The 14,102-nt window shown below is 47.8% G+C and overlaps 1 protein-coding gene and 1 long non-coding RNA gene across 4 annotated transcripts in view; one reads left to right on the top strand and one right to left on the bottom strand.

The window, feature by feature from the left end:
• Positions 1-14,102, top strand: part of LOC142592776 (uncharacterized) — an 83,476-nt gene that overhangs the window by 23,720 nt on the left and 45,654 nt on the right. The window lies entirely within an intron of this gene.
• The window catches only part of CYLD (ubiquitin carboxyl-terminal hydrolase CYLD), a 134,790-nt gene that overhangs the window by 87,966 nt on the left and 32,722 nt on the right, over positions 1-14,102 (bottom strand). Inside the window, exon 1 of one of the 3 annotated variants that reach the window (XM_075704411.1) lies at positions 7,992-8,205. The exons of the other annotated variants lie outside the window; for them this stretch is intronic. Coding sequence (XP_075560526.1) covers positions 7,992-8,064 — 73 coding nt within the window. The 5' untranslated portion in view covers positions 8,065-8,205. Of the gene's footprint in view, positions 1-7,991; positions 8,206-14,102 lie in introns of those variants that run through there. 3 annotated transcript variants of the gene reach the window in all.

Below are 14,102 nucleotides of genomic sequence, written 5' to 3'. Positions count from 1 at the left end.
CAAGAAAGGAAGCGCATCACGGCAGATGACGATTATCGTTGTGTGGCAGAAGGGGCACTCCAAAGGGTGTAAACTTTTCTTAGAGTGTAGAGATAACAATAGTCATGTAAATAAATATGCGGTAGAAGTTAGCAAAAAGTGATAGGAAGAGTGGTGGCTCAAAAGCAGAGAGGTGACATAAGGTTAAAAGTGTAGGAAGACGCATTTAAAGAAACTGGCGAATTTTAGTAACTTAAAACACAGTTAACCAAAAATAAAAAGCTGAGCATGGTGGCAACTGCCATCACCCCATTTCAAAGGGGACGCTCCTACCTTCCATCCATCCATGGTGGCGCCCATGAAAAAACGGTTTTGCAGGGCATAGAGTTTCATACAATAATTATTGTAGGAAACTCTATGATACAGGGTGTCCCAAATATCATGCACCAAAATTTGGAAATATGCAAAGCATGTATAATAATGATTGTACGGTGGCCTTTCTATTTATTTATATTTTTTCGACGAGAACAGCATTTAACAAAAGAAACGTTTCTAAATAAGTTTTGTGCTTGAACAAGGCGCCACAAGACGTCGCGATACGCACTGCTTTGCACTAGTGTACCTGTATACGCACTACTTTTTAAAAAGGTAATGGACCAGTACTTCAGACAGGATGAAGTATAGACGACGGACACTTGCCTGTCATCTTTACTTCGTCCCATCTGAAACGCTGTTCGATTACCTTCTAAGAATGTACCAACCAGCTCAGTTCCACACACTCTTGCACGACTTTTCCCTAGTGCTTTCGGGGCCGAGCGGTAGTATCAATATTCTAGGGACCATAGAAGAAAAAAAGAAGAGAGAGAGGATAAAATAGCAATTAAGGGCAAAAATTTCGTTCGACTTGTCTCGCACATAGAACTTGGCAGCAATTTCTTTTGAGCGATATGTTTTATGTAACACGCTTTGTACATTGTGAGAACAATTAAGAGGTGGCAGCATCGTTGCTAGAATAGTGTAGGTAGGCGGCCGACGTACGCACGATTTTAACCATACTCTGATTCAGTAGTTCCGTGCAGCACTGTGCAAGCTGCAAGCTTTTTGACCAATCAGGCATTACCCCCAATCAGGCATTACCAAGCACATTACCCCCTGAAGAGCTTAGAAAGCTGTTCAGGGGGTAATGGCTAGCGGCGAGCGCTACAATGCAGGCGGCGGCACCTAGCATCTGCTACTGTGCAATGTGGTCAGTTGTGATAGCAGCGCTACAAAATTTTATATTCGCAATGACACCAAAAATGCGTGCGTCTACAAATATTTCGACATACAGAGGAGAAGTAGGGTTGCGGAGACGGCGGAAGCGGTGTGTTCAGAAGCAGCACTCAGCCAGCGTGTCGCACAATACGTCGCAAAGGATGATGGCGCCATCTCGATTCCTCTTGTAACATCCACTTGTACACAGCAGTGAGCTCGATGATATTCGTCACTGCAGCTGTTTTCTTAATTATAATTCGTGCACTTGTACCCCACTCCTCTTGCGCTGTTCCAAGCATGTTAAACGCCAAGTTATTCGTTCCTTTGGTGTAAAAGAGCAGCTTGGAACGACGCCACACAAGCCCGTTTGCAGACGCCATTTTTTGCAAAGGACAACGCACTACCTAGGAGGGAGTACAACGGAATGTTGCACTGGCTGTGTCGACCACACAAATAAATTTAGCCACTGTCAAATCAATGAATTGTTTGTACTCTTTAAATGCAAATTAATGTCTGTACGGCAGTTTCTTTTTCTATGCACATATTTATTCGAACAAGTGGAGAACTCTATTTTCATCACAGAGCCTCAATAAATATTTTATGAACGAACGAAGCAAAATGGCGCAATAAACCGCCCTGCGATCTTCAGAGAAGCTTCCAAGTAAACACCTGACGACAAGATCACTTGTCAACGCCATTTAGTTGTCCTACATGTTCCAAACTACATCTCGCTGTGCAAGAACCTGTGCTCACGGGCCGCGTAGCCTTGGCTCTGCTGCACAGAACTACTGAAACACAGTTTACACGCGGTTGCGCTCATTTGGAGCGATTATTTCGCATCTAGCCCGCTCACTGCAGTGGATTGGTTATACGTGTCAGCTTCGCACGGTACATCAGAGAGCTCGAGAGGAAATGCAAGTCAGTTAACCAGATGAGTTTCCGGTTTGCTACACTGCAGTGGGGTGAGGGAACTGGGTGTTGGAAAGAGAATAGAAAGAGAGAAGTAAAAAAAAACACACACACACAACAGGAAGAGCGTTTCCATTATGAGTGTTCACACAGGCCGGTGGATCGCAAGTGCAACGCTTGCACAGCCGTCTGGTGTGATAAGTCCTGTCGATGATGCAGCACCCTTTATTCTGACAGAGGTCGATCTATCTAGTGGTCGGGCACATGAGAGAAAAACGAGCGCTCAGGAAGCAGGGCACACGCACTCAGCCACGCAATCTGTTTTGGCACTTCCTCAATGTTTTTCTTTTCTTTTTTTTTGCGCGTCTTGTTTCTGTACTGCTTACTCACCTAACATTCTTGTTGCACCAGACTTACCTAACGACACACCTCCTTTCACTGGTATGCGACAGCCTGTTTGCATTGTCATCGAGGTTAGTGTAACAGGCTGACGCACTAACGCGTTTGCTTTTTTTTTTTATCATTCCGATGCGTCGCAGCGAAATTCCCTCGCCCAGTCTACCCTCGCGGACAACTTTCTGTGGCTATGATGGGAAAGCTACGGGGGCCGAGCTTCTGCACAGGTGTTACCGCGTCAAGCAGTCCGCCAGCGTTTGACAGGAACAGACGCTGAATCGACGTAGCTTCCACGTGCGACGATTTCGCGTTTTCCCAGACACGAATGGGAAAAGCCGCAAAATAAGTAAACTTTTACATTCAGTCGTGTGTTTTGTCTTATTTAACTGTTGCTAATAAGGTGTTTATGTCTTCTCTTCCCGAGCTTAAACTAGCGTGGATGAAAACACGGGGACTCTTTTCAAAAGCGCTCTCTATTGTGCGCGCTTTGTCTCCGTAGGTTTTCCTTCATATACAGCCACAGAAGGTTGTCCGCTAGTATAACAAGCCTTGAGAGCTACCCAGCAAAATGAAAAATTGTGTGAATGAAAACGTTCTTACAACAGTGTTAGAACTGCACAACTCGCTAGTAGAGAGCTGTCTACACTCGAAAGTTATGCAATTTCTTTTTTATAATTATTTTAAGCGTCCAAAATATTACGTTGTCTTCTTACTTTTCATGAATATAACTGCCGCGAGTCGCGACTGGGAAGTTGCGGTCATTAACCAAGCCACACATAACCAAGCTAGCCAAGCCACACATACAGTGAAACGAAACGAACAGCCGCGGGGTTTGCGAAGATTTGTTGGCGCCGAGATAGGCACATCACCGGGAGAGAGATGAACGAAAATGTCAAACGCAGCAGCTGCCTTGGACCAAGTTTGTCCTTATTTTTAAGCGAGGCTTTCTTTGCGAACCCTCCAGTACTTTGCTAACCGTGGCTGCTGACTTTCCAAATAGAAATTACGTCAGCGATCGTGGTATCTACCCTCCGTTTTCCCAGCGCAACATCCTGATGGTCTAACCGTTAGACCACAATCGTTTTCTTCTTCAATTTCATGGTATTTATCATGAAAAAGAAAAACATACGCACGTAGATTATACAAATAGCAGTGAAAACTGTCACAGGCGCGTCTACAAGCACAAACATTACACCCGACCATTAATAATGAAAACACTTCTCCAAAAAGGGAGGCAAGCAAACAGACTTCACGAACAGAAGATACCAATCCGATGTACAGTCACTTCTATGATATAGATTAAGTCTTTCAAATGTAAAACACTTGAACAAAATCTGATAGTGAAAAGACAATTGTTCTGAATTTAGGACAAACATGCGAGCTTTTCATAAACTGTGCACGCCTATAAATAGTAACATGTTAGAAGGCATGTCATCGCTTTTAGATGATGTATGTATGGTATATGAGGGTTTAGAACAAGATATATTTTATAAATTCTTTGGAGAAAATTTCGACATCAAATGGCGTCCCTGAAACATAAAACAGTGTTTCAGAGTTCGCGATAACATCACAAAGACGACAATTAATTGAATACACAAAAGCACCTTCCTTACCTAACCAGGCTGTAACGGGTGAGCCATTTATAGACAAATGTCTTGGAATTTTACGGACTCGTGCAAGCGCGTCATGTCCAGATAGGCCGATATGTAGTCGGTACAACGGAGGAGGAAAAAGCATAGCTATTATATCTTTATACACAGTTTTGCGTGAGGTAGAGAAATATTCATTTGAGAACCTAACTGTCAAAAAACGCACTGAAAAGAAAACTTAATGCATGAATCCCTGCAGACAGAACCATATATCAAAATTCGTCGAAACAACTAAATTGGGAAAATATTGACGAGATTCACCTCAAAAACGCCCGGAGTAACGAATAACGGTCGAAAAAAGAAACGAGATACTATTTGCCCAACATAAAGGTGCCCCAATCCCAGTCCGCCTGCACTTACTGGTCGGAAAGATTGTCGCGCCTCACAGGCTCACATCTTGATCACAAAATAAATGTTGAAAATATTCAGTGAAACCGCTGAGTGTAAATACTGGAACATTGGAAATTTATTTGTAGTACCTAGAAGAGTTTTACTGGCAACAATAAATTGCACACTTTAGCTCAGCCAAAGCTTGAGAAGTCATGAGGAGAATGGATTGAGGAAAGGCAGAGACGTCGGCCTGATCCTCTAGTCTCTGCTCAGAGGGATGGGGATGAGGAGAAAAAGAGGTGCACAAGTAGTGACGATGACAATAGACAACAGGATGCGATTACATATACACGTTCGTGTCCAAAGGGTTCGTCGGCAGTCTAGGCCATTGGAAACTGTAAAAGAGCCCTGGTGGTTCGCTCTGTTGATTGATGTAAATTGGCGCTAACGAATAGATCAATGCCTGCCGCTCACGGTCATATTTAGGACAAGAAACAAGTAAGTGTTCGACTTTCTCGGGTACAATGCACGTATCACCCGCCGCGGTGGCTTAGCGGCTATGGTGTTGCGCTACTAAGCACGAGGTCGCGGGATCAAATCCCGGCCGCGGCGGCCGCATTTTAATGGTGGCGAAATGCAAAAACGCCCATGTCCCGTGCCTTGGGGGCACGTTAAAGATCCCCTGGTGGTCAAAATTAATTCGGAGTTCCCCGCTAAGGCGCATCATAATCAAATCGTGGTTTTGGCACGTAAAACTCCAAAATGCATTCATTCACACTGCACGTATCACAGTCTGGTGAGCCCACGCGTCGGTTGTGATGCAAATACTGTCGCGCAAAGGCAACACCGAGTCTAAGCCTGCGCAAGAAGCTCGCACGTAGGATGCCGAAACGTCCTATGGGGATTGAGCATGTAAATACGTTTGTGACGATGCTTTTGTACCTAATGTCTTGTCGCTTTCCGCATAGCCTCGGTGAGAAAAGAATTGCTGTCTGGCCTAGACAATTGAATGGTGACAAGTATGCCGTCATTTAAGGCCATTTTTGCTGTACGTTGCATCAGCAACATCATTCTCGTGCATTCCCCACAGTGTCCAGGGATCCATTGGTATACAATACGGTGCCTTTTCAGCAGCAGTGTGGAAATCCGCGCCGTCTAGGGCTACAAAATAGTAAGAGTTTTTCCTCACGACACATTGATTTGCAGCGCTGGTCTTAAAAGTCTCACAATATGGTCCAGGTCTGAGGGAGCTCATGAAAAATGTGCCTATATGGCTTTTCGAATTCCCCACAGTCCCAGTTGCTGTTGATGTAGTCTTGAGTATACCAGCCGGTATGCTCGAGCGACGTGATGAGCCGGCAATAACAACGGCCACAGTTGCGGCGGACGATGCTACCGAACTGTCCGAGCACACGTGCATAGAGTTCCCGTATTCTTTCCATAGTGTGAGTTTTCTTAGGTCTACTGTCGGAATAGTCAATTTTTTGCTAATTTCTGGCATAAACAGCCGCACGAAAATTCGGACATAAAATGCTTTGGGGTTGAAACACGTTCCCTCCAATAATGTGCACTTATACGCACCTAAAAGAACGCCAAGGTATGCTGGTGACAAACAAGATCATTCAATACCAGGGAACTGCGTCGGTGTAAACGTTCATGAGGCGAATGACAGTCCTGAACTTTTAGTACAGTTAATTCGCACGCCAGAAATGGTTCCGAATTCCTTTATCTTGGACTCCACAGTTCTGATAGTAGGCTTTCTCACACAATATAAATAGTTAGACGAAAAGCGAGATCGTCCGCATATGCAACTGCATTGGCGAATGCGGCAAATGCATTAGACCATAATTACACCATACTTCTCTCGTGCCAACGCCAACTGCCTCGTTGAGACGATTGGAGCGTGCGTCACGTCGAGGAGCACGTGCGAGAGCACATGCGCGCGCGCGCCAATTTCCATTAGGCCAAGGACGCCGGAATGATAGGAGCGAATAATAGTCAGCCTTGCCACTGTCTTTCGCGTCGCACTTCTCTCTTCCGCACACCTCTACTCGTTATTCTTCCCGCGACAAGCATCGCCTTCGTCATCGTCACTGCGTCGATGTTTCAGTTCGCAAGAGTCGCTGTTGCTATTCCGGCATATTATTATGCTAACGGTGTAGACATTGCGTGAGATCACACGCTAAATAGGACGGCAATGAAAACACCTGCACGGCATCACATTTAGTTTTATATGGCTTTACCTGCTTCACATAGATTCCAATATTCATTTTTCCCCGTCCCTTCCCTAAGTCGTCCCTGACGCCTTTCTGCCGCATGGATGGCAGCAAATGCAAGAGCTGTCGGGAGTTTCCTATTAAGTGCGCCACGGCTGCAAGCAGCCCTGCCGAAAGAGCGTACACAGCGCGTGGAGCAACGCCGAGCGCGAGGCCGCCAAGGCAGCGCACGCATGTTTTCCCACGCCAGTGTAGCGTGGCCGATCGGAAACGGAACATCGCATCGGAACAATGATTCATTTGGAAGCCCGGCGCATGCGGTCCCCCCCAGCAACAGCTGCGTCGAAACGAGGGCAGCGCGGCGCGCACTCACAACGCGACATGCAGCGTGACGATCACTGGCTGGGCCTGGTGGCGCGCTGCATGTCACAGTGCAGAAGATGCTGATACCCGAGGCCGATTCCGACAACAGTATCAGAACGAGACAAGGCTGGCCGCATGTTCGCACTAATGAGCATATTCAGCGACACAATCACGAAATCAAGAGTATCTCCTTGCTTGTAAACGTACTTCCATTGCTTTTAGTGTATACTTCAACAGCACTTCCCAGATGACGCAGCCGAACGCGCTGCTCGGCCTACTCGATACAGGCGATGCGCGCGAGAAGTGATGCACAGTTCTCAAGCGCGGCTGGCCACGTGTTCCCAGTTGAGCAGAGGGGCATCGCTCGTGCCCTAAAAGCGCGAGCCGTGGGACCGCTGCTTCTTTCGAAACTACACTCTCCGCTTATGCTGAACAAGCAAACTACGACGACGACGGTGCGGAAGCTCCTTGCACGCTCCCACAGAATGCCTACTGCACTTTGGAGACAGCATAATAGATGCAACAATGCATCAAGGTATCAAATAACGTAGCGACATGAACCGCTAGCCGACAAGCTACAATGAGCTACTTTGTCGCCCTAGGAAATGCTGAGCCTTCTAGTTAAATATACGGCAGGAAAGTGGAATGAGAAACAAACCGCCAATCAGCAACTTGGCGCATCCAGACGCTGCTTTCGAAAGCAACGGCAGCGTTTTCCGAAGGCGCGCCTTAGAATTTCGGCCAGCGCTATACTCGTAAATCAGGTCGGAGGTGCATAAATAGCAGCAGCGTTCACAATCGGTCAGAATGCACGCCAAGCAAAACTCGGCTTAGGTTATATATGCCACCGCTGCTGCTATAGAAGCATCCCATACAAGCCCCTGGAGACACCTACCGTGACAGTCACGGGGCAGGTACATGTCGCCATCCCCGCGCGGTCTCCTCTTCTTGGAGCACATGCAGTCCATGAAAGTGGGCCGCACTCAGCAGCGGCCGCAACTGCGCGCCCCCGCTCGTCGCGACGAGCGCTGTGCCAAAAGTCGCTCGAGGTGTGCGTCGCTCGGACTTCCCCCCTGCGTCGACGACGCGCGCGGCCGTCGAAAAACAAAACGCTCGCGCCGCCAGAACGACAGCCGCCGGATCGCCGTGTTTTTCGTCGACAGCGCTTCCGAACGCGCGGCAACCGGGACCCCGACGGCGATTGTAGGTGCGCGCCCCCCTCCCGCATTCACCCTTTCACCCTTCTATTGTGTCGCGACGACGCCGGCCACGCTTCAAAAGCGGCCGGCAAACGGTGCCCAGTTTGATCATCGGCTGCTGGGCAGCCAGGGTTCGATGGCTGAAACGCACTCGGCCCCGTGCACGACGCCGGCGCCATGGTCCACCCTTTAAAAATAGCCGCGGAGGCGAGACCGGCAGTAAGTCGCGCAGCCGCCGACGGGCAACACGAGCACGGCTGTCGACGGCCGTTCGTGCAGCGTATACATGGGTGGCGGGGTGCTAATATCGACCAGGTGGTCAATCAGAAGTTGCAGCGGCGATCAAAAAGAGATCCGCAAACACACTGCACCAAACCGAAAACCAAGGTTGATAGTGCCTATTGGAAATGGTTCCTCAAGCACCATGGCCTCTCATACAGAGAGAGAGAGAAGGGAAGAAGGAAAGGCAGGGAGGTTAACCAGATTGAGTCCAGTTTGCTACCCTACACGTGGGGAGGGGAATGGGGAGTGAAAGAAAGAGAAAGAAAAATATGAGTCTATACCGCACTTTCACATGCACTAAGTTAGGTGCAGGATGTCTATAGTCGGGCACTCAAGTCTGTTGCCTTCAGGTAGTAAAGAAGCGCTCGAACTGCTTTCTGGGCTAATGAACTGCGAGGCCAGGCTCCCAAGATCTTTGCTTCCGTAAATGGCCTGTCGTCCAGTCTATTCAAGACACACTGGAGAGTCTGGCGTTGGTTATCAAAGCGAGAACAGTGGCACAGAAGATGATTGATGGCCTCTTCACACTTGCGCTTAGCGCACATTAGTGAGTCCGCCATTACAATACGATAGCTGTAGGAGTAGATGAATGCTACTCCTACCCACAGCAGACACAGCAGTGTTGCGTCACGTCGTGAAAGATTTGCTGGTTATTTAAGTTTCAGTGATGGGTAGGCTGTATAAACTACACTTCTATGGTGTATGTCAGTAACTTAACGTGATGGCACGAGCGAGACTGCGAAGCTCTCTTGCAGCGTCTACTCTCGATAAAGGTATAAGGAGTGTCGGTGCGCCAGCCTGGGCACGTCGCGCAGTGTCATCAGCGAGGTGATTATCAACGATGCCACAATGTCCCGGCAGCCGCTGAAAGATGATATTATGTCCTCGTTCAGAAGCGCAATGGCAGGCTTCGTTGATTTTAGACACCAGCTGTTCATAATTGCCATGTCGTAAAGCTCGCAAGCCCTGGAGGGCTGCTTTCGAATCACAAAATATTGCCCATTTGTTGGACGGTTGTTTTTCAATGTATTCGACAGCAGCGCGAAGAGCGGCCAGTTCAGAACCTGTAGATGTCGTTACGTGTGAAGTCTTAAACTTGATGACGACCTATTGAGATGTGTGTGTATGACATGTGCGGACCCCCGTATCTAATATTTCTGTTCCAAAAATATATCGACCACTGCGACCATGCTAGTTAAGCCTGATCTAAGAGCACGTGGACTGCGAAGTGTCTAATTAAGAACGGGTCCGTGCGGATAATTTCCGCTCCGTCACAGGGCTTAAAAAACGGCACTGTCCTAGTCGAAGTGGGCCACACATTTTTGTAACAGACACTGCAACGCGAAAACGCCTGAATTGCCTAAAAAAAAAAAAATGGGGAGGGGGCACCTATACGTCTGCATGGAGACTTCCACGGAGGCAAAGCAAAGAAGCTTCCGGCTGTACTTTGTCACGGGCGAGTGGAAAATGACCATCACTGCTCTATAGAAAATACTATCGTTGCATTTCTTTTTCGTCCTTTAAAGGGACACTAAAGGTTACTATTAAGTCAACGTGGACTGTTGAAATACCATCCCAGAAACCTCGAAACGCTTGTTTCGTACCAAGGAGAGACTTATTTTAAGAGAAAATGCGTTCTGAAGCGTCCGCGTACCTCTAGCGCAGTTCAAATCGCCCGCCCTCCGATCGAGGAGAACTGACATCATGGTCTCATAGTGACGTTGCGCCATCGGTGAGTAGAACGGCGTCCGCAGACGGCGCTACGGCTTTTCTGCGCAAAACGCGAACGCGCGGCCAGAAACAGAGCCAAGACAGAGCCGACAGCAGAGCGAAAGCGGGAGTATGGTGGCTAGCGGAAGGAGAAACGAATTACGTCCCACGTTACGTCCCACGGCACACGGAGAGTCCGTTTTCGTTAAACTATAGGCTGCAGCGAGCTCGCAGCGTGGTCGGCGTGGTCTATGAGAAGCGACGAGCCTTTTCGCACTCGCAACAGGGCATAAAAATGTGCGAATCGACGCAAAACTCGGCCTAGAAACGTGCTTCGCCACAGCCAGGGCTCAATACGACCCAAGCTGGCACGACCCAGATGTCGTTTCCCGCACCGCCACCAGGCGCCGCTACTATACCTCACACTCCAGCGCAAGACGCCCATAAGCTGGTACTTCATTCTATGACGCTAACTTCGACGCTCGTCGCAATGGACCCTGACACCGACAGATTGGCTCGCGATGGCGGGCTCAACTTCAGCGATTTGAGCACCGACGAGCGCGACCTGCTTCTGAGGGCTCGCACTGCCGGCGTCGTTGCGTACTACGACGGCGGCCTCGACACCGGCTCTCCGGAGCGGGAAAGCAACGAGGGCTTCCCACGACATCACATGGACGTGGCATTCTCGCTGCTTGTTCCAAATGAAAGTTTCGCGAGCAGAACCCTCACAGCACGACGCGATAACGAAACTACTGAAACTCCAAAGCGTGCGCGGCGCAGAGTCGAGCGAAAACGAAACCTTTCGAACACCCATATTACTGAAGGGTAACGTCAAAATGTTATTTTTTCCTAGAATCGAATAGACGTAGACAAGTAGCATTTTTTCCGGCTTATAATCGAATGAAATGATATTTTTAATACGAGTAGTTGAGTATTAGTAACACAAATTATGAGGAGACCTTTCGTCATCGGGCTAGTACCGGAATGTCGCTGGGGGGTCTCAAATCGTGTCATGCATTTACCTCAATTTCTCGGTTACTAAAGCTCTGTTCGCGATTATATTGACGCCTTAGACGTTCTAGAACATTGCTCTACCACTTTAACTTGAGTTTCTGGTAACCTTTAGTGTCCCTTTAAGGAACTATTCATTATCAACCCGAAGAAAGTGAACGTGACGGGACGTGACATTACGTTATATCAGAGAGTTTTACATTAGGCGACGCAAGCAGCGTGCGTACGCAAGAACTAGGGAGCGCGGTAGTGCGCATGCGCAGACCCCTACGTCTCGGTCTGCGCATGCGCAGTACCGTCACCCCTAGTTCTTGCGTACGCACGCTGCTTGCGTCCCCTAATGTAAAACTCTCCATTAAGGTGAAGCGCCTCGCGTAGCGGAGTTGCGGGAGTTTATAAAGAGAGGCCCGTGAGGTGGTGGCACGCATCCATGAATTCTGGTTGCTATCAGCCGCGCACATTCTTCGTCTTTTGTTAATAAAAGAATCTTCTTAACACAAAAAAAGGGGGGGGGGGGAAACAGGAGATACTCTATAGCGTATCAGGCATCAACGCTTGAATGGACAGCCTCGTGTTCAACAAGGGTGTTACGGGCATCAAACGCGGCTTTTCCCTCCAGTGAAAGAACAAAATTCAGTATACATGAACACGTTAAATATTCGTAGACTGAGCGCGAACGTTTCGCACAATCGCAGCCTGTAGCCACTATGAAATCGCCAAGTGAGCAAATCTAAAATACATCGCACTGACCGTATTTTGGCATTTTTACTGCGAAACGGCTACGAAGACAGAACTGACTCTCGCCTTTCAACAAGCTCTGCGGCGGTTGACTATTTTAAACCGACGAGCGATGACCAGTTGAGGGATGACAAAAGTCGCAGTATAAGGCATATATGTCGTATACCAGACCCGTCGCTATTATACGTGTACAGTACCGGCGTATGTACATTGTAGAAATATGAAACGAGATAAGTTGCCTGAGGCCAAATGACGAAACGCACGACATCTTCGCCATTCCAGGGATCTGACACCTAGGGAGGACGGTACTGTTCTGGTTATGCAGGCAGCAGAAAATCTACAGAATGCTCTCATTGCGCGATATGGTACGTCAAAAGCTGCAGCCAGGGTGGGTGGCAGGCAGTTACGACAACGAATAGCGCCTGGTGTCGAGTCAATAAGCCAAGGTATGTACTTTCGAATAGGCCCATATACAAGATTTTTTCTTACTTTTTTATGACTATGCAACCTGAAAAATTGCTTGTTTCAGATAGCAGAATTAACATCCTTGAGCTGGATTCCTCGAAGAGGCGTACATTCCTTGTACAATCAATCGATATGCATAGATTACTAATTAACGAAATTCAACTAATAAACTACTTTAATTAATTACTTCATGGCACATAATGCGATTTACGAATTGTGCCAGGCGAGTTTGACCACTAGGAACGAATTCGGAGGATGGCACCGGTTTCGTGATATGCGCCGCCATCATCCTTGCCGTAATAAGGCACTGTTGTTCCACTTTTATAACAAAACGCCGTTTTAAGCATGGAAGCACAAAAATAACTGGAACGCCGATGTATTTCGCCGCACGCACTTGGGAATTAATATCTCGAAACTGGTGTCATTCTAACAATTGGTTCCAAATGGATATACGCCTTGCCGGCTTCAATTTGTAAACAACAATATGCGCCGTAAAGTATAATAAGTCAAGCTAATTAGAGTATCCATTCTAGACCAGTCGGGCCTTAGTTTCGACCATGTCTGTTGTCGTCCTGTTTTACTGCTTCCCGCTATATGCTCTTGCAACAAAATGAATGGGATATACCAACTAGCCGAATTGGCCACCCTTCTTCGAACGCGACATAGTTGGACAAACGTCCTCTCGACGCCACAGCTACTGTTCGCAGTGCAGAGTAATGTCGACGCTGAGTTCGCTACTATAGCGCACTACCGTCGTTTACAAGCCTGCGACGCGGGGGAAATGGGATTGTCGTATACATGTAAACGCGGCTACTAAAAATGCAAAAAGCAAGAAACTTCCGTTCACTCAAGGCCGGCGCAGGCGCTGTATATATTATATAGGCCAGTTTATATTATATAAGCCAGCTGAAAAGCGCAGAGCGCACAATATGCGCCAACGATCGTGTCTGCTAAGTATTGCACCGCAAAGCGACGCGAAAAGAGCTGAAATTTCTAACCAAACGCCCTCGCGGGCGCCGCACTCCCAGCTGCAGAGTCGACGTCAGTCGCACAAGTATACGGTGGCTACAATTCTAGCTACAATTCTAGCCACCCTAGCACAAGCGCGCCTACGTATTTCGCAGTGCTATGACGCCACTCGCAGTGACACGTGACTTGAAGAATTATTCAAGGCAACAGTTATTTGGCTCATCTGTTGCTTCACTAGGCGATTTAAAGTTTAGAGAAATAATAAAACCTACAAACCGAAGAGAGAAAAGAAAGAAGAAGGCGGGGCCCGTGACGCATCCATCACGCGATCCTCAGGCTCCGGTATGGGAGAACACGATGAAGAAATTTCGCTCGCGGAGGCTAGACGTGGGCAGTGTGTCTATGTTTGCAGTGACGCTCGCCTCCTGAAATCATGGGTTCGTGGCACTTCAGATATTTATCATTTGAAAAATTCTTGCGGTAGAACACTCCTTGGAGGGCACGTAACAACTTCCAGCGTATAACCAAAATTTCCTATGTGGCCTGGTGAGGGGGCCCTTTAAGCGAAATAGACGCATATACCATACTATTAATATCATTATTACTTATTAATTTATTAATACTATCAATAT

Source organism: Dermacentor variabilis, chromosome 1 (genome assembly GCF_050947875.1).
Source record: "Dermacentor variabilis isolate Ectoservices chromosome 1, ASM5094787v1, whole genome shotgun sequence".
Taxonomy (NCBI): domain Eukaryota; kingdom Metazoa; phylum Arthropoda; class Arachnida; order Ixodida; family Ixodidae; genus Dermacentor; species Dermacentor variabilis.
The sequence above is the reverse complement of the archived record's forward strand: the minus strand, read 5'-3'. Positions and strand labels throughout refer to the sequence as shown.